Here is a 19,154-nt window from a genome sequence, read left to right as displayed (position 1 = left end):
GGAATATTACATTAGGAAACAACAATAAATTAGATTTAACTTGACAGAATCTATGGGAGAAGTTTGGGGTAGAAGTCCTAGGACGCCTTGTTTAGCAATATTTGAATTTCATAACAAATACATATTGTGTCATCAAGGCGCTAAATGACATTCAACATGGAATAAATGACAATTATAATCTAATGAACCCGCAAGGTAATATTGCACCCGTCACCAATAATGTGGTTTTAGGTACCTACACAACGAGCAATATGCATACGACTTTATTCTTCAGACCAGTGACATCTAGCTTGAAAAATTTTAAACTCCGATGTACGTTAGGTGGCGCTGTTTCTTATATTATATCATCACGATGTATGTTATCTGTTGACTTCGAGTACAATATTATTATCTGTAACTGGCGGCAACTTTGAATTTTGTTTGCGTTGTCTCTGTATACACACATGGAAAGTTTAATTTTTTGCTAATCAGTGACGCTTCGCAGTTAGATAACACGCGAAATGATTATTAATATTATTAAAGACACTTTCGGTAGCAATTAATTTATTGTATTAAAATTTAAACGGAATAAAAATTAAATTATGTTGTATTTTCGTTTCTCTTCATTATAAATACGTACATAGACCAGCCAAATATAAAATTATTATATGTGCAATACGTAAGTAGATATTGCGTCTGTTACTAAGTCTGCATAACAGTTTTTACTATAGAAGATCAACATCAAATTGTTCAAGCGGCTTTGAACTTGATACACTAAACGAACAATAGATTGTTTGCACGACATAAACGGAATCATAGCGGTGCGCTTCATATTGAACGTGCCCGGTGTCATTGCCTACTCAAACTCGAGCACATAAGGCTGACCAATTTAACGCTGTCGTTTGCAGTTCATGTTCTACCAGTAACACCAATACAAAACAATACGTGCAAGCTACTAGTTTCATTCGAAACGCGTGCCGAGGTGTACGTATTTACGTCGGCTATCACCGAACACATCGCGTGCGTGTATTCTAAATGAAATCGACCTTTACTAAACTGTTAGGTCAATAATTAGCAAAAGTTGTTGCGGTTTGAGTACATTTAGCTTTACATAAAGACCAATTAGGTGACAAAATGTGACATTTTCCGGCCACAGCACCAAATGAACTAAAGTTTTAAATGATTTGTTCGCAGTGATTGTGACTGACAATAATTTCAAGGTAAATACAAAAAATTGAATTACATGCTTGTAACTTAAATTTAAATTCGATACAAAGTAGACTAACTGAATTTTCATATTTCACACTATCATCAAATTCGATGAAAACATACATACCCAGATAAATACACATTTTAAAATTAAATTTGATAAATTACACATTTTACACCCTTTAGCTTGTATTACATTTTAATTAAGTAGTAGTCGTTCTCCCAATTATGCGTAGTTAAATCAATTAGAAATCTCAACCATAATTTTTGAAATCGTGCCTTGCGACATTATGAACTTTTGGGAGCAATATTAAATTTAGTGTATTTTGAAATTATACATACGTACCTATACAGATACCATGCGGGCGTAGACTTAATGAGTGTATTTTCAAAAAGAAAATAAGAATGTGTTATTCATTAATTATGATTATATTTATATTTATTGCTGATTGACTCCGTTGTATTTGGTTTATACTGTATGCAATTCAATAAAAAATGTTTGGAACCGTATTTAGAAACATTGTCAAAATTATGTCACCATTCTTTGTTTAAATTTGCACACAAAGCCCGTTGTTATCAGACATTGGAGTGTAGATATGTACAATTATAAATTCATCTAGTGGTAAGCACTTACATGATTGTCATTGGCAGTATGGTGCTATCGACTTTCATGATAAAAACAGTTGATAGCAATCTGTTAACGCCAAATCCTTTGTATCTTTGTGAAAAAATAATTAAATATTAGTTGGGGAAATATTACTATTTTAGTGTACTGTATGACTTCTATTTCTCAATGTTGTTGTTAGCTGAAATAATTGATGTTTATCTTTAAAAGTTCTGTAAACAATCGTAATATAAGACTATTATAGAAATACGATCAAAAAATATATTTGAAATGATAAACGCTCTGCTGGATTTAACCTCAGCTCGGCAAAAGTGCATAAAATAAAAGCTAATTATGATTTTTTCACTTTTACCAAGATTATTAAGATCGTTTACGAAATTGATATAAAAATTACATTAATTATGAAAGTAAATTTAGGTACTGAGTTATTTAGGTTAGTACTTAATTAGGTATTATGATTTTAGCATAAATGTATTATTATTGATATTTCAGTATCAAATATACTTATTTACCTTATAATATTTCCTCGTCATAATCAGAAGTCGATAAATATGTCATAAGGTTCCAAATTGTTTTTTCCCTACAAAATACTCGCTTCAAACTTGATCCAATGTACACATTGTATGATATCATGCCTATGATTATGGTTTCTAAAACACAATGATAACTGTGAAGAAGGATTATCTGTAGGCCTTTGTATCTTGAGAGCACTGAAATTCACTTAAAATCTTGTTTGGATAACGCTTCGTGCCCAGTGGACCTCGACGTATCCAATTACAAGTAACAAGGACGATGACACGACTCGTGTCGTAAACATGAACTTTGTTGTGTTATTTCTGCTAACATACTATAGCTTTGTTTAGTTTCTTAGTAAGAGAAGCAGTAAATCAAATTTATACAATCCTCAAGGGGTTACAAAGAAGCTGACAGTTATTTGAAGAATGTCCTAAAGATTATAATTCAAATTGCAATACCACCAGCCAGGGTCGGCTGTGGTGTAAGATGCCGCTAATTCAAAATCATCCGTAAGTTCAAAGGTGAATATTTTAGCGGACCCTCAAAAGAAATGGAAAGGATTGACGCGTGAAGCAGCTTGCCTTGGTACTGGACCCGTTATTCGTGGTGGATGCCGGCTTTATAGCTTGGCTTATGTAATCCTGTTTAATCTATAGATTTATCACTGTTCTAAATTTTCAGTGATAGCACAACTTCAGAACAGTCGACTGAAATAGTAAAATATTTAAACACCTTATATAAATGAACCAATCATGATATTTTTTTGTACATTAAAATTATTTATTTTAAAATCTATTGAGCGACTAAGCAAACAGAGCGAAAGAAACTCAAAAAAGAAGCCAACGAATTAAATACGAGTGAGTGTAACATAAGCAAAGAGAGTCGAATAACATATAACTGTTAAGCTAATAAAGAGAAAAAGCACGTTTTTCATTTTTTTGGCACCAAAAAGCAATAATATAAAGCATATTTTATACATACTAAATTAATACAGAATATATTCTGAATTGAACTGAAATTTTCAAAGAAAGCAGAAGCTCACGCCATCTATCTATTATAAAACAAACCGTCCGAAATTGTTTTCTTAAAATAAACAAGCAGAAACACACGAAAATATGTTTTTAAACAATGAATAGCATTAAAAAAAACAAGAACTTAAATATTTTCTTGCATAATTCTAATGTCCTTTCTTTAAAGCAAAGACGCCACTTGAAAGAGGCATCTGCGACATTCTACTTTATTTACGAGTATTTTAAGTTCATAACGATGATAATAACCATTAATAACGAATATTATTTTAAGTCGAATAGTACGTATATACGTATAGTACCCGTATAATGTTACGTCAAATAAATTGAATTGAATGTGGATCGATCCTTATTAGATTTTTGAAAACTTACCTTCCGGCGGAAGTGGAAAGAAAAATGGCGAGCCACAGAATTTTCGATGAAAATTAAATAATAATGAAACATTACTCGGACTAACTATTACTACAACATCACAAGATTCTATAACAGAACAAAATATAGCCCTGTGATAACAAAAATCAACTTTTTATTCAAAATTACGTTAAAACTTCACCTATAATTTCACGCAACCAAAAATTTTTCGACAACTGACAAGTAAAAAGAGAAGTCCGTTTGTCGCAACTTCCGCTTTATATGTTTTTGTAATAAGTCACAGGCTAATGTATTTTATAAACAGCCAAAGTATATATTCAAACAATGTGAACGTGTGATGATTTTGTTTATGTACACATATTTTAGTCATAAAATTATAATAATTTTGCGTAAGTCGGCCAAAGTCGTGTTGCTTAACTTTTTAGAGTAATATTGCCCTTGTTAAAGAGAGGTTAAAAAACGTGTCAAAAATAGGGAGATTCCATAATAAATTAAAAAATACGTACATATGTGCTTAAGGCAATTTAATAATATTTATGTTTTTTAGTTCTTAATTTTGAATAAATTGTTGTTGCAAAAAACCCGATAGGGATTAATGTTAATTATATGTATATTATTTAAGGTTCGATACAATCATCATTTTAAGCCAGTGGCGTGTTGCATGATTTTATTCATTTTCATTTCGTATCAATCAGTTGATATATTATATTTTTAATCATATGTTGTTTGTATACCATTTATAATAATTCCATTTATATTATTAAAGATAAATTGAATAATGAATATCGTTATCCGCTATTGAAAGACCGACTAATCTCTGGGTGACATTTTTTGCAACTCTACGTATAAGGTATTGTACATCTAAGGTATCTAAGGTATACATTAAACCCTGTAAAGATTTTGACGGTTTGATAACATCTATATAATCATATATGTATTGGACCAGCTTGGTGGAATATGCTCGAGTTATATAATTACGTCTCCTCCATTCATACCATGAATCTTAAGTGAAAAAATGTAATAATTTTATTTTTGTCACTTATATCATTGATTAAATTATTATACTTGCTGTGTGCAAGGCTAAAAAGTGATATGTATTTTTTTACATCTTTGTTTATTATTACCTATATCGGCAGGTTCCAACCGATACTCGAGGGAATCTGTCCAGTATAATGATGGCTAAGCGTCTAGGCTGTTAATTCACGCCTCTGCTTTCTTAGACACATCCGCGCAGTTTTGGGACATATGAGATGTCGCCATGTTAATGTCGACATTATCTCGGGAATATAATTATTAAACGCATAGTTGCAACCGCTGCAAGTGATGAAAGTGCACCGGTTGCGTTGTGAAACGGAGTGCATTCATCTCATCGGTTATCTTACATTTGTACCGCGTGAAATTACCTATAAATAAATACCTACGGAAAACGCAATTATTTCGACGTAATTACGGTTTTTTTATATCAATTTTTGGTATCCCTTATTACAAATTTATTTAGAATTACTTTCTTTATCGTCATCTTGCTATCATCATTATGGGTGGTGTTTCGTTATGGAGAAGAAACGGCATACGAAACCATGTACTTGTACTTATTCCATATGGCGCGGATCTTTACCAAAATCTGGAGGATGCCCTTACGCATAATTACGGGCTACCCTATACCAATTCGTTATGGGGAATATTTTTAAACCGCGGATAAGACATTTGATGAGGATTAATGATTACCATTGATAACCATTGACCGTTTAACGTGACGACTTCGCGCGTACAATATTTGGTACAATTAGCGGTCGCGATCACCTATTCAACTCTCGACTACGTCCCACGATGCTTAACTTTGTACAGCTGTTACAATCAAGTTCATATTAAAATAATATAATTGTACAGTTTAAAAAGTTCTAAGAGGCGGAGATTTACATCAGGAGTCTCGACTTAGACCTAAAGGAGTTCGGGTGGTAGAGTCTTCGCCAAACTGCTAGTCCGCTCTGAAGTTGTTGCGAGCAGGAGTAGTCGACAATTTGCTATGGCGACGCGATTCATTTCTGTATTCAGAGCGTACTATCAGTTTTATCTACTCTATCTGTGGCTTAGTTGAGTTGATTCTAATAATTTACCGGTTTCGATTCCAATAATTTATAAACTACTGGAATTGAAACTAGAAACTGATGAACAGAATGATAGATGTCTATAAAAGGCAGTGACCATTTACCAACCGGTTGAATGTGTGCTTATTTCTATCATTCTATTGTATCATTAATTATTTAATTTCTATAAAAAATGAACAACAAATATGATTTTTCCTTGCTCGGAGCATCGATGATCGTCAGGTCATCGCGTATAAAATATTCCCAAAAGGCTATGAATAAGTAACTGTGCTACTCGATGCAGTTGGCATTGTTTTAGAAAATTGGGTCATTAGAATTCCCTTCATATTCAACTCACGTATCTTTTATATTTTTAATGTTATGAGGTTACTGAGGTTTTTCCTAAATGTTGCAGAATACAGTAGTTGTAAATGTAGATCTATAGATTTGATAAGGACGGACTGACGCCTGTTATTTATATTCAATCTATCCAATGTTTTTTTTTACCAATGAAGGACTTTTGACGATTTCTTCATACCTACATCGTCAGTTTTAGATCTTCAGTAGGCAAAACTGGATAGACAGGCTATTAATAACGGGTATAGATCACTTGTCTTCATTTAAAAATAATAATTTACCCAAGATTTATTTATGCATACCTTGTAACGACGAAATTACTCTCAGGTGCTTTAAGTAAGGTGAATTAGGCAATTCATTCGTAACGATCTCGGTAATTGAACTGCTAAAGGAAATAGTTGAAATACTACTCATTGTCAATTGTTTTGGGCCAAAGACCAATAACATAACATTGGTAGGATAGGTAATTGTCATTGGGATCATTGACTTGCCAAACTAAAGTCATTGATTGGAACGTTTTTCATTAATGACAATATTTATTGACATCGGTCACGAATGTATTAATTCTAATTTTAGCTCAGATGACTCAGGAGAACGGATCAGCTTAATAGCATCTCTATCATACTTTGTCAACCAGTATAGACTAGCTCACACCACGGTTTGGTGCAAGGCCGAATGGGTATTGCAAAGATCTATTCATTTTTGTACTTTTTCGAGAGGAACTTGTGTACATCAACATCATGTACAGATGTAAGTTAAAGCAATCGATAAATCATTTATAATTTTATACTACGCATATAAATTTGAAGAATCAGAGCTTTGTGCCTGGGATTTGAACCCTCGATTGAGAGGCACGTTTCAACCAGCAGGCTATCACTTCAGTAAATGTGTTACCAGTTGTAAACCAATATGTTTTTATAAATAAAATAGATTTAGTCGCAAAACGTGACCATCGGTTGTAATTCTTGAGAAAATAAAACGATTGTTTACAAAACTTGCAATAACTTGATGCAGCGATAAAATATGCCGCCATCGGAAATTGCTGTGTCGTAATTTTTACAAGAGTTTTATTGTTAGAATTCAGCTGAGGATAAAAATAATGTTTAATAATATAAAATATCATATATTAGTACCTTCGTGGTTACTATACGTGTATTCTGATTAAAACAATTATGATTTTGTAATTACCCGACTGCCAAGGAAGGGTTATAATTAATGTTTCTGACGCATAATAAAGATTACCTTTGCAATTATTTTTTTTTTGTTTAAATTGCAAATTCAATAAATAGTGTAAATATGTAGTTACGGTTTTGGGTCTGGTGAAAATAAAAAATCTTTGAGTGTCTTTGGCTCAAAAAAATGTCATGATTATAACTGTCAAGGTTGTAACGTTCTTGTATAACTGCTAAAGGTAAAATTAAAATAACCTACGAAGGTTGCAAGGAAAAATTATTCCAAAAATAACAAACGTACATTTAGACCAAAATTTCATTTTTTGTTATATTTATTTGAAAATAATTGTTTTTATACGTATTTTATCGGAGTATTGACAGAAACCCCTTGGCCCCCATGTCATAAATAGTCATACAAAGCGCCTCGGTCTTCCAATGGGCTTCCGCAATTCTTTTCTGTTCCCATACTTAAATATAAGAAATTACGTTGTATAAATAATAAGATTGCGGACTTAGAAGTAGTGACTAAGTTCTTAGTAGCTTAGTACTGTATGTATTTTTACATGTAGGTACATACATACTATTATAATTTTCTGAGTAACATTTATGTTTTCTGTAATATGTGTAACGAGTTGTTTTATTTTTCTAATCATGTTAACATCGCTTAAACTGAAGGTCATAATATAACCGTAAGCTGGTAAGAATTCTCGTTTATGCATATGCATATATCTACGGCATTTTGCAATCTAAAAGTATGCAACAAAGCTATCTTGCCCATGACGAGTCGAGGTGAGAAATTACAAAGGCAAACAGTTCAACCGGATTTAAAGCAAAACACGTACACAGAGGTATATTTGTCTTAGGTTTTCACTTTGCTTATTTTTGTTATGAAATTCTTGTAGCAAAAGAGTATTTAGTCTATCTGGGGGCCACCACCACCATCTTTTAAAAACCAACATAGTTCAGGAAAGTTTTATTTCAATATTGCATCGAAATTGATTATTTATAAATTTAATCGAATTATGGAGAGATTATTAATAAAGAGAATATTAATTTAGAGATGGTAGTAACCCCCCTGGTCAGTTTTAAGTTCCTCAATTACTATATGCACGCGGTATGTAAGCTATTAGCATTTTCATTTACCTCTTGGGATCACCATCAACACAGTCCTATCTTGCTATAATTGATCACTCTCCTTTCATAATGAGAGGACATTTTTTTATTTTGTGACATGGTCGACGGTCGTGTTGGCCACCACACTTAAGTGCGGGTTGGCAGCATTCTCACACTCTTGAATTATTTACCCGATTATTGTTTTATTTACAAAACTTTCAAGCATTACTGTCTACTTAGTAGGTAACTTTGATGTGAATCCCGGACTCCCGGCGGGATTGGTCCATTTTCAATCATCAAGGCTATTATAATGTTTATGCATCTAAACTGCAACTTTGCAGTATCCAGTCCAAATGCAAATTATTTGACAGTCGCTGCTACAGTTTCCGCGCAGCGAAGGTCGCGCCTAACCGACTTTCCTCCAAGCGTCTACATGCGGAGGGCATTCTAAAACGCCTCACGTCCCCGGAAGGGCAGCGGGGCACGTCAATGTCAATGCTCCGTACACAAAATGAATCATTATGGAGATGCGTTTAAGAGCACGGTTGGGATGTTCGCTATAGTGATCTTTCGTCATCAACCTAATGGGTTGATATCCAGTTGAGCACGAGCCTCCGCTTAGAGTGAGTTTAGGCTATATTCCACCGCGCTGGTCAAATGTGATTCATGGACTTCACACATCCTAGCTAACATTTTTGCTAAGATTTTTCAGGCCTGTAGGTCTCTTCGCGATGTGTTTCTTCACGCTTTAAGCAAACTAAAATTATAAATATGCACATTAATTTGAAAAATCAGAGGTAGTCATACTTCGCCCATGCATGAAAAAAATATGTATAACCATAAATAAAATTAGTCAACGTGCATGTGAACTACAGTTTTTTAATTATTAAACCAGCAACCTTAGTAATGGGGTTTCCTTACTTCCAACTCTACGAAATGCTAACGTAGTGTTTTTCTAACTGCATTCACTTTTCGATCCACAGGGGTCTTAACCGACACTTTGAAAACACTAATATAATGGGATTGCGTTGATTCTAAGTAGAACAAAACATTTTTCATGACTCTATGCACTTATGATTCAGTCGGCGTAGTTTATATGAATTATTAATTACAGTATCTTACGTATTAGGAATGTTGAAGTCACCGGCTGGTTCCGGTGTTAGATCGACTGATTTATGTATTTGCTAAGATTAATGTACTAAAACGTAAACAATAATATACGTCAAGTATTTCATACAAATCGTTGTCGTCACATATTAATGAAGTTGAGGGCGCGTTCTGATTCGGTAGTAGTTTACGAAAAAATATTATAACTGACAATTTGTAAGTGCCTCTGTAGGCCTATACAAAAGAAATATATTTAATTTCATTTCATTTGGCTCAATATCTTTAAGATTTTTATTTTATGCATGTATTCTAAACATTTTATATTATTTCCTGTTCCATTATTAAATTAATTTAAATAGTAGATATGTTGGTAATACATATGCAGTGGTTTCATAGACTTAGTTCGATTAGATATATTATTGCCTTGTGGGTGTCGTTTGATGGAAAGTCAGATGAAATAACAGATAGCAGACAGAGAAAGTTACTTACTGTATCCCGTGGTTAATTGATTACCGCAGACCATGAACTTTTGGTATTAATCTTAAGTGTGTAAATAACTGAAGACTAAGTTGGAATGTCACATTGTTTGTAATATTCAAACAAACTTGCGGTTTATTTTTCGTGATGAACGTAGGGGTGCATCTTATTTTTATCTTGCTAAAATGTGCAAAGAAAGTACAAGTATGCCCAAGAACATACTTTAAGCATGAGGTCCATCTCATCGTAGGTGGTCACTATCACCCATGGACATCTATAACTGATTATGAAGCTTCATATAGGACCGAGGTTCTATGAGAAGCCGAACACAGATACATTCCCACTCCTAAGGACTAAAATCGTCGCCTCATATGCAGTGGCGGACTAAGGTCGTCCGAGGCCCGGAGCGGAAAGTTGAATGGAGGCGCCTAAATGTAAAAAGTACGCCTCTGATTTGTTTTCACTGACTGATACACATTTCATGGAATGTTTGGTTCTGACGACCTTTTTTAGTAACTGTGTTTGGAGATCACCCCTTCCGTCCCCCCTTAAGATCAGCAGAACTGCTTCACTCTAGAAATCAGTGTGGCGGTGGTACCTCCTTAGTCGAATCATATTTATTCTTTTCCAACCATTCCTGCTGATAACGGTTCTTTGTAAAAACATGTGCATAACAAAAGCCATAACACTAGCAATCACCTAGGAAGGTTATAAAGGAAAATGTAGTGTTGTGTATAATCATGCGAATGAATAAATACGCAGTAAATATGTGTTGCATAAATATGCATATTTTACGTACGTACGGGCATGTTTCGTGGTAACTGCAGTGTGCATAGCCCCGTGGCTTGCGAAGATCGGTACTGATATGCAAAGTAAAGTAGTATCTGGCTCGGTCGGGAGTCGGATGGGTGACGACTGGTGACTGATTTAAGGTTTACTTCCGCGGCTCGGAGGATATGTTTAACTAACGAACCGGGTTAAATTACATAGCAGACATCTTAACTTGTCGAAGTCCTTTTGCGTGGTTTGAAGATATTCAGCACAGTTCGCGAAGGGCGATAATCCGACCATTTCGCAATTTATCTGCATTTATACATTGTAGCATTATGCTATGGCAATGGATGGTCCATGTTTGACTCTATCGTGCGGCGATATTCATGATCAGAAATAGGCATAAGTATATGTAAACATATTTTTTTATAATATGGAAATAACAAACTAGCGTCTAATGGAGAGTAGTTGCGACCGCTGGTGACCACATGTAACCAACCATGGGACCAACCTCAGATGAAATAAGAATCTTACTCATCTCACCCTTATTAATTATTATATTCATAAAATATTTTCCACAGATGTCTCGACTGCTGGCGGCGTGGTGCGCGCTGGCGTGCGCGTGCGCAGACGCTCTACGCGTCGGTGTTGGGATTGCCGACGTAACGGGCCCACCTGCCGAGATCGGCTTTGTGAGTTATCCATTGAAATCTTTAGATAAGTATGTATAGTACTTATTGTACCAAAATGTATGATTTTGAGGTCGCTGGTTTTTATCCGAAATATAATGTTGTTTCCAATGACATTTTATACTTAATTAGTAGTATATCGATGGTTGTATCCTTGTGCGCTAGTAGCAATAGTGTAGGTGTAAAAGTATACCTAAATACCGATCAGTGGTGCCGTCTGCTTTCCTTGGCGACCGATTGACCGTGATGCACACACACACTCCTCCGAATGGGTCCTCCTGAGACCCTCCGTAATAAATAATACTTATATACCGTCCCGTGACGAGCTCCGAATACTATAATATTTTATTTATACTCGTAAATCATGTTTTACTGCGTTCATACGCTAATCTTCTTAATTTAGCAGCTGCTTTATTTATGAAAAGTAAGTTTTTGCGTTTATGGTTCCAATTTAAAAGATAGTATATTTTTGGACTCTATAGTTGAACTGATGTCGGGATCTTTTATGACCGTACAAGGTCTTATTGAATCTACTAGTTAATAGATAATTTTAATACAGTAGTAATAAATAATACTAAAATATTAAAAGTAAAGTACAAGTAACAATGAAGATGAGTGATTTAATTTGAATCGCTCAATCAATATTCAATGGCCTTCCTTAGTTAAAATCAGAATTGTGTTTCGTACTTCACCACAGATGAAGTAAACAAATAGACTCTAAGTAATTTACATTTGCACGACCGTGACCGTTTGACTGTTTGAACTGCATTAATTTGCTACTGGGTTAGCTTAGAGAACAAATTTGCATAAACCTTGAAGGCTCGGTTTATAAACATTAGCTATTGTTGTCGATACACCCTCAGTACTTTATAGAGGATAGGTATCTTGGTGTGTTTAGTTTAGAACTAATGTATGACCCTATTTTGATATTTCACACTAATTATCGCTATTCTGTTGTTGATTATGTGGTCGGAATATGGCGGAAATAGTCCCAGTTAACAATACTCAAATGATTTCCAATTTACTTCAGCAAGGACTAATTTGGTGTTAAATAAGGAATTAAGGTAATCCTTAGTCAGACGGTCAAATTACTGCTAATTTTATCTAGTAACTACTTAATATTTGTGATGAAACAAATGCTTTCCTTCTATCCTACAATATCATAATTTTACCAAAACCTTGCAAAAGTTGTCATAAGGGTTCTTTTATATTAACAGCATAGAACTTTTCAGACATGGGCCGTGCCAGACAAAATTATATTCTTCTATACTAACAATATCCTACACAGGCACGGCTCGTGTATATTATAAAAAAAGAAGTCATATTTCAATACACATTTTATAGAATTTTCCTGTGCTATGGCCCGTACGTCGAGGTCTATATATAAAAACTAAACTTATTTTAATCTGATAGACCAGTGGATACAGTTATGGTTTGAGAATAATAATGATATAAAACCAATGGCCTAAGTATAACAACAACACTACGTCACATCCGCTCATCAACATGTTTACATCTTTTCTTTGTTGTTTTGCATACACTCCAGATCGTAGTAAAACGTATATTTCCATTAATAAATGTTAATGAGAAGAATGGAGGCCGACTAACTTAACACCTGGTGTTATCGCTTGATTTGATGCGCAATAGTGGGAGATCTTCAAACTACTCAAATTGGTCAATCAGGTGCTGAGGGTAAAAAGAGGAAGAGAGACTTCTTTATGATTTTTTCTTCCACACGTTTCCAGTATTCACAAAATGTTTTTCTGGTCCATAAGACTTATACGATCATAATGTCCTTTGGTGAAATAATTAACCCAATTATTACTACGTAAGTACTTTGATATTTAAAACCAATTTATACGATGTGCATCATTCAAGGTGAAGTCTGGAATGATGCGCAGACGCGGCTTGACTATAGCGTGATTCATGATTTAGTTTAGTCATAACACTGAAATAGAAAACATTTGATATCAGTCATAACTTCCTGTAGCAGACCGGCTTTGTCTCCACCGTCTACTAATTGGTTGGCGACTGATCCACTGTTTATACTACTTTACTTGTGCTTTAATCTGATACCGAACTTCTGCTTTATTATTTTTATATAGTTCACCTAGGGGCTGTATTAAGCAAATACTTAAAAGAAAAATTAAAACCTGATCAAATATTGAACGTTAATCTTAGCTTGGCGTACTAGAGAATATATTGACCTTTTGGGGCAGCTCTTATGTCGGGGGCCCTGGGTATACCTTGTGCTCTAGGTGAGGACGGAATAGGCCCCATTCGGCATTTGTTTCTGGAAAATTACTAGTACTCATGAATTTAGAAAATGGCAGTTAAGTTCTTCATAATCACGAATACTTTATTGGTATTGGTATTGGTACTAATAACTATATAAGTGTATATTTTATATGTCTCCAGATGGGCTACGCAAATTTCGAGCAGACTGGCCATGGCATACACTTACGGCAGTTTGCCAGGGCGTTTGTATTGGAAGATGAGGAGTCCAGCACCAGGATCGTCTTCGTGTCTGTGGACGCTGCTATGATGGGCAACGGCGTTCGGAAAGAGGTGAGCTTCAATCCTTTGTTATGTACAAGTAACAGGCAAGTCTCCCTACAACTAGAGTTCTGGGTCAGTTCATAAGCAAATAAAACAATTGCTTACTACCAGAAATAGCACAAAATAATATTTGCTAGCAGTTTACTTTTGGATAGGTCCCCTTATTCACGGGTTACATCTTTCTTCAGTTAAAATATATGATATATGTCTATATATATACTTTATGTTTCACTAGCGAACGTCATGTCACTTTCTTATTTATCTTTAATCTTTCATATTTACTTAATTTAAATTCCTGATTCTTGTTTTCATATTGTTAATCTTTTCTCTTCATATTTCTTAATCTAAAATTTCTTATGTATCCAGGTGATAAAGCGTCTGCAAAAGCGTTACGGGGAACTGTATAACGAACATAACGTGATCCTCAGCGGTACCCACACTCACTCCACGCCCGGAGGGTTCCTTATGGACTTCCTCTTCGACCTTCCGATCCTCGGCTTCGTTAAGGAGACCTATGCTGCTTACATTGCTGGGATATTGAGGGTATGTTTGGTGACTTATTTTAAAATACGTATGCTCTTCGTTCCTTTAATTTCGCGGTTAAACTGCTTTGGATATAATGCCGAGAATATAAGTTAGTTATTATATATTAGAGAGGCCGAGTTTCTTAATCACTAGGCTATCACTGCTTTGTCCCTGTAGTTCCGGGACTAGAATAGGGCTACGGTATCCCCTGCCTGTCGTAAGAGGCGACTAAAAGGGGGCTTCCGGGGTTGCCGGCGGCAAGAGTGGGAGCTCGAACCGTCCGGAGAGCAACCCCAGGAAGAACGGCGGCATGTGTGGTCGCATGCCGTCGTAAGCACCAGGTGTGCGGGAGGAACGTAAAGTGATATCCTGGGGGGAGAGCCCGACCGGGGCATCGCGCTCAGAGGACTCCGGTTGTGTTCCATTGGAGATCCCGGAGTCCTCCACCAAGCTCTGAGGACGGCCACCGGGGGGGTTTCAGTGCGGTAAAAATCCGCAAAAAAAAAGGGATATCACTGCTTTTTTTCAGTAGTACCTAATGTAGCAATGTAGCAGTAATGTAGCAAGGTAGTTAATTCCAAAGAAATAATCCTGATGCTAAATCAATATAGGAAGGCAGAGAACAAAACAAAATGCAGAGTTGCGAGCAAGGCCACTGGTTATTTTCAAGTCGAAAGTAGGATTAAGGTGGACTCTACAACATATTTGTATATGTCAGTAAATCGGCAAGTCGAGAGACCCATAGCGATCGGTCTATCGAATGTTTAAATGTGAAATTTGGCTTACGATAAACTTATGTAGGTATATTTATAAATAATATTATTCTTTTCATAATATGATACAATCCAATCAGGTAATTTTATCAAGAATGCTATCTTAAAACAATCTATTCTGGGCCAAAGCCCAGAATAGATAACCGGTAGTGGCCGGTCTGATATTTTTTTGTGACCATGATTTAAATATACTTGTATTTATTTATTTTTATACTGACAAAATAATATTTCTTTTGCTAAGTAATATCGTCTTTAGTGCTTTATGATTCTTCCATTTGTACAGCGCCATCTGTTATGTGACAAAGACAACTTACTTCACCGTTTTAACATGGGCTGTAAATATACTTTTCGTCGGTATTTAGTTTACTAGATACTAGATTTTATTCACTATTTGGTCCCATAGAAAGGAAGATGAAATTTATAAACTTTTAGTGGTCTTGTTATGTTTGTAATGTCGGTGCAACTAATATCTACACTGTTGAAATCGGTATACAAAATTAAAATATAAAAAAACGTCACTTTATTTTCTCTTTGTTTCAGAGTATAGTAGTAGCTCACACGAATGTACAACCAGCAAAAATGGAGTACGGCGAAACAGAAATATTAGATGCAAATATAAACAGGTCCCCTACTTCATATCTTCGGAATCCACCAGAGGAGAGAGCCAAGTAAGTTTCCTATTTTATTCAAAATATTTTCATTCAAAGTAGATTTTGAGCGTTGATACTTTATGCAGTCCACCTGATAGAAATTGACTACTGCCACCCATGGTCATCTGTAATCAAACCCAGATAGGATTAGATTCCTACCTGCGATGGGCCACAAATGCGCCGCTACCCTTAAGGACTAAGCTGGAACGCCTCGAAAAAGTAAGTCTCCCTTACCACACCCTTCAAACCAGAACACAGCAGCGCTTAACACTGCTGTTATGAGGCAGAAATAAGTGTGACGCTGGAGCCGCCGGAGTCGAACCACAGAGGATTTTACCATCTTCAGTTTAACAAATTATTTATATTATTCATTAAGTTTACGTAATAAATAAAAAGAAAAATAAGCTAATATTTCTGTCACACATTCACCCGCAATTATTTTCTACTTTTTTTTTTCTTTAATTTTCCCTATTTTGCCTGTATGTGACATGCTTAAAATATTACTTATACAGCACGCTTTGCTATATTTACTCTCTCTCTATATTTAGTCTCTCCAATTACATCAACAACTTTGGTTATTAAAATTGCGATTAATGACATCTTAATTACACCTAATCCGAACGTTCCAATTATTAATACGTGTATAGATTATACATATTAATAATTAATTAACATTATTGTTTTGCTGATTCTCTTTGTCTTCTGTTTTCATGATACGGAGATCATCTTATACATTAGTGTGTTTTCTGAACCTTATCTTTAGTTACTGTCTTAATATGTGTACCTGTATAGTAATAAAGTCTTTAACAAAATAATCTATTGTATTTACTAACCTATATTACTATTATGTTCAATGATTTTTTTATTAAATTTAAGGAGCAATCAAGCGCATGCTTGATTGCTCCTTAACAGCATTGTCTTGTTAATAATAAGTGATCACTGCTGCCCGTTTAGAATAGAATCCTTTTGGGGTTCAGTATATAGATTACGCCTTTTTCTTTATTTATTTTTCTTTCTTGCATTATTAGACGGATCATCTTCATCATCTTATCAGGCCTCTTCGAGGTTCAACTCTGGGGGCTATACCGCCTGACTTTCTCATCTCTATCTTTCAGAGGCATTCCAACTTAATCTTCGTAGTACCTATTCATTAAACCTTATTAAGCCAACCTCAAATCCTATCTATCCTAGGTTATCGTAGATAAACTGAATTGAATGGAATTGAAAATATCTATAGCGACAGATGTGAATGGGTGGTTATTGCTACTAAGAATCAGGATAGCGATTGCTAAATTATTTTTATAAACCCTGATTGCTCTTTTTTCTGCAGGTACCAATACGATGTAGACAAGACCCTCGCGCAGGTCCGCTTCCTGGCCGGCGGCGAGGTCCTGGGCGTGATCAACTGGTTCGCGGTGCACCCCACCAGCATGAACAACACCAACCGGCTCATCTCGTCAGATAATGTTGGCTATGCGTCGCTCCTCTGCGAGAAGGCGCTCAACGGGAACACTACGTTGCCGGGGAAGGTATGCTACATGATCATGATGAATTAGCAGGACTAGTCCGGTTCGGTAGATAAATATATGACATAACAGGGCAAAATAGAGATTGGTTGGGGATGGTACTTTAGGTGTAGGCTAGAGCCACAAAATAATAAGGGTACCTTTTTATTTTGTGAAAGAGCTCTAAATTAGAGATCATCATCATTTAGGATTATTTTTTATTTCACAGAGATCAGTAATGCTGTTCTCGGATAACCTTAGAAGAGGCTAAACCCATTTCTAGGAACTTTCGTAACCTATGTTACGTAGGAAAGGGCATACTTAACTATTTTTGACTTCTACCATTCAGGTTTTTGGGTTAAAAACTGAAAAACCATTTGGAAACCGCACTTACTTTTGCATCTAAAGCCGATTATACACTTCGGCATAAACTGTGCTAGAGTTTTGGTGTGTACTTCCTGAACTTCCTGTTCCATATTTGCTTAGATTATACATCTTATATAATAACCCAGGGGCACATAGTGTGCGCGTTCGCGTCCACGAATTTGAAATAAAATTAAAAAACGCGCATGTACTGAATACGTTTGATTTTGATGGATTTTTGTTTCACAAGTAATAATAAAGGCTACTTTTGTATAAAAAAATAAAAACTGCGTATGGATGCATCTGATTTCAGTACGTTTTTACGGACATGTTAGAAATATATTCAAATTATTTAATAATACTCAGTATTATATTAATTAATTATTTTATGTTATTTTTATAACAATAAATGCCCATTTATACATATAGTTACTGGCTGTATGCTTTACACAATTGTATGCATTAGCATAAAAAAGAAAAAGAACGCTCTTGACGTGAGAGTTGAATTTTGCGCGGGAATAATAAACGTTGTAAATTGGATTACGATATAGTTTTATTTTATTACACATGTTAGCAATATATTCAAATTATTTAATTACGTATAGTATTATTTTGTATTATTTTCATGATATGTTATTTTTATAATAATACGTGCCCATTTATATAGTCACTGGGTCACGGCTGTATGGGTTATACGATTGTGTGCATTAGCATAAAAAAAAAAGATAAAGAACGCGCGTGGCGCGGGACTTGTATTTTACGCGGGAATAATAAAAGTTGAATCAAGAAAATAGTTTATGTTATTACACAGATAGTGTTTTTTTAAGAAGGGTGTTGCAATAAATATGGGATTGGGTACAAATTTGTCTTGTGTACTCAGGGTCGCGTAGTGTGTGCGTTCGCGTCCACGAACCTGGGCGACGTGTCCCCCAACACGCGCGGGCCGCGGTGCGAGTTCTCGCGCGCGCGCTGCGACCAGGAGCGCCTGCTGTGCACTCTGCCCAAGGAGCGCTGCTTCGCGTCCGGCCCGGGACGCGACATGTTCGAGAGCACGCGGATCATTGCGACTAAGATGTTCGATGCTGCTATGGTAAGATTTTGTCATACACAGTAATAATGGTACTATTCTTGTACAGCGTCATCGAAGTAAGGCCTAGACATTAAAAGTGGTAGAACCCTTTGTGGTTCGACTCCGGCGGCACCACCGCCACTCCTATTTTTACCAAATAACAGCAATGTTAAGCCCTGTTCTATTCTAATTAGTCTTCAGGCGAAGCGGT

General features: G+C 35.5%; 1 protein-coding gene across 1 annotated transcript in view; it reads left to right on the top strand.

Annotated features, from left to right (window-relative positions):
* Positions 1–713: 713 nt before the first annotated feature.
* CDase (neutral ceramidase) overlaps positions 714–19,154 on the top strand; it is a 28,638-nt gene continuing 10,197 nt past the window's right edge. Inside the window, exons 1-7 of the mRNA XM_073082511.1 lie at positions 714–1,199; positions 11,392–11,502; positions 13,918–14,067; positions 14,425–14,601; positions 15,897–16,024; positions 17,337–17,535; positions 18,755–18,964. Of these exons, the coding sequence (XP_072938612.1) occupies positions 11,392–11,502; positions 13,918–14,067; positions 14,425–14,601; positions 15,897–16,024; positions 17,337–17,535; positions 18,755–18,964 (975 nt within the window). The 5' untranslated portion in view covers positions 714–1,199. The remainder of the gene's footprint in view (positions 1,200–11,391; positions 11,503–13,917; positions 14,068–14,424; positions 14,602–15,896; positions 16,025–17,336; positions 17,536–18,754; positions 18,965–19,154) is intronic.

The sequence above is a fragment of the Epargyreus clarus genome, unplaced genomic scaffold (genome assembly GCF_041222505.1).
Source record: "Epargyreus clarus isolate Ecla_fem2 unplaced genomic scaffold, WU_Ecla_fem_2.2 ptg000018l, whole genome shotgun sequence".
Taxonomy (NCBI): domain Eukaryota; kingdom Metazoa; phylum Arthropoda; class Insecta; order Lepidoptera; family Hesperiidae; genus Epargyreus; species Epargyreus clarus.
This window is presented reverse-complemented; position numbering and strand designations above follow the sequence as displayed.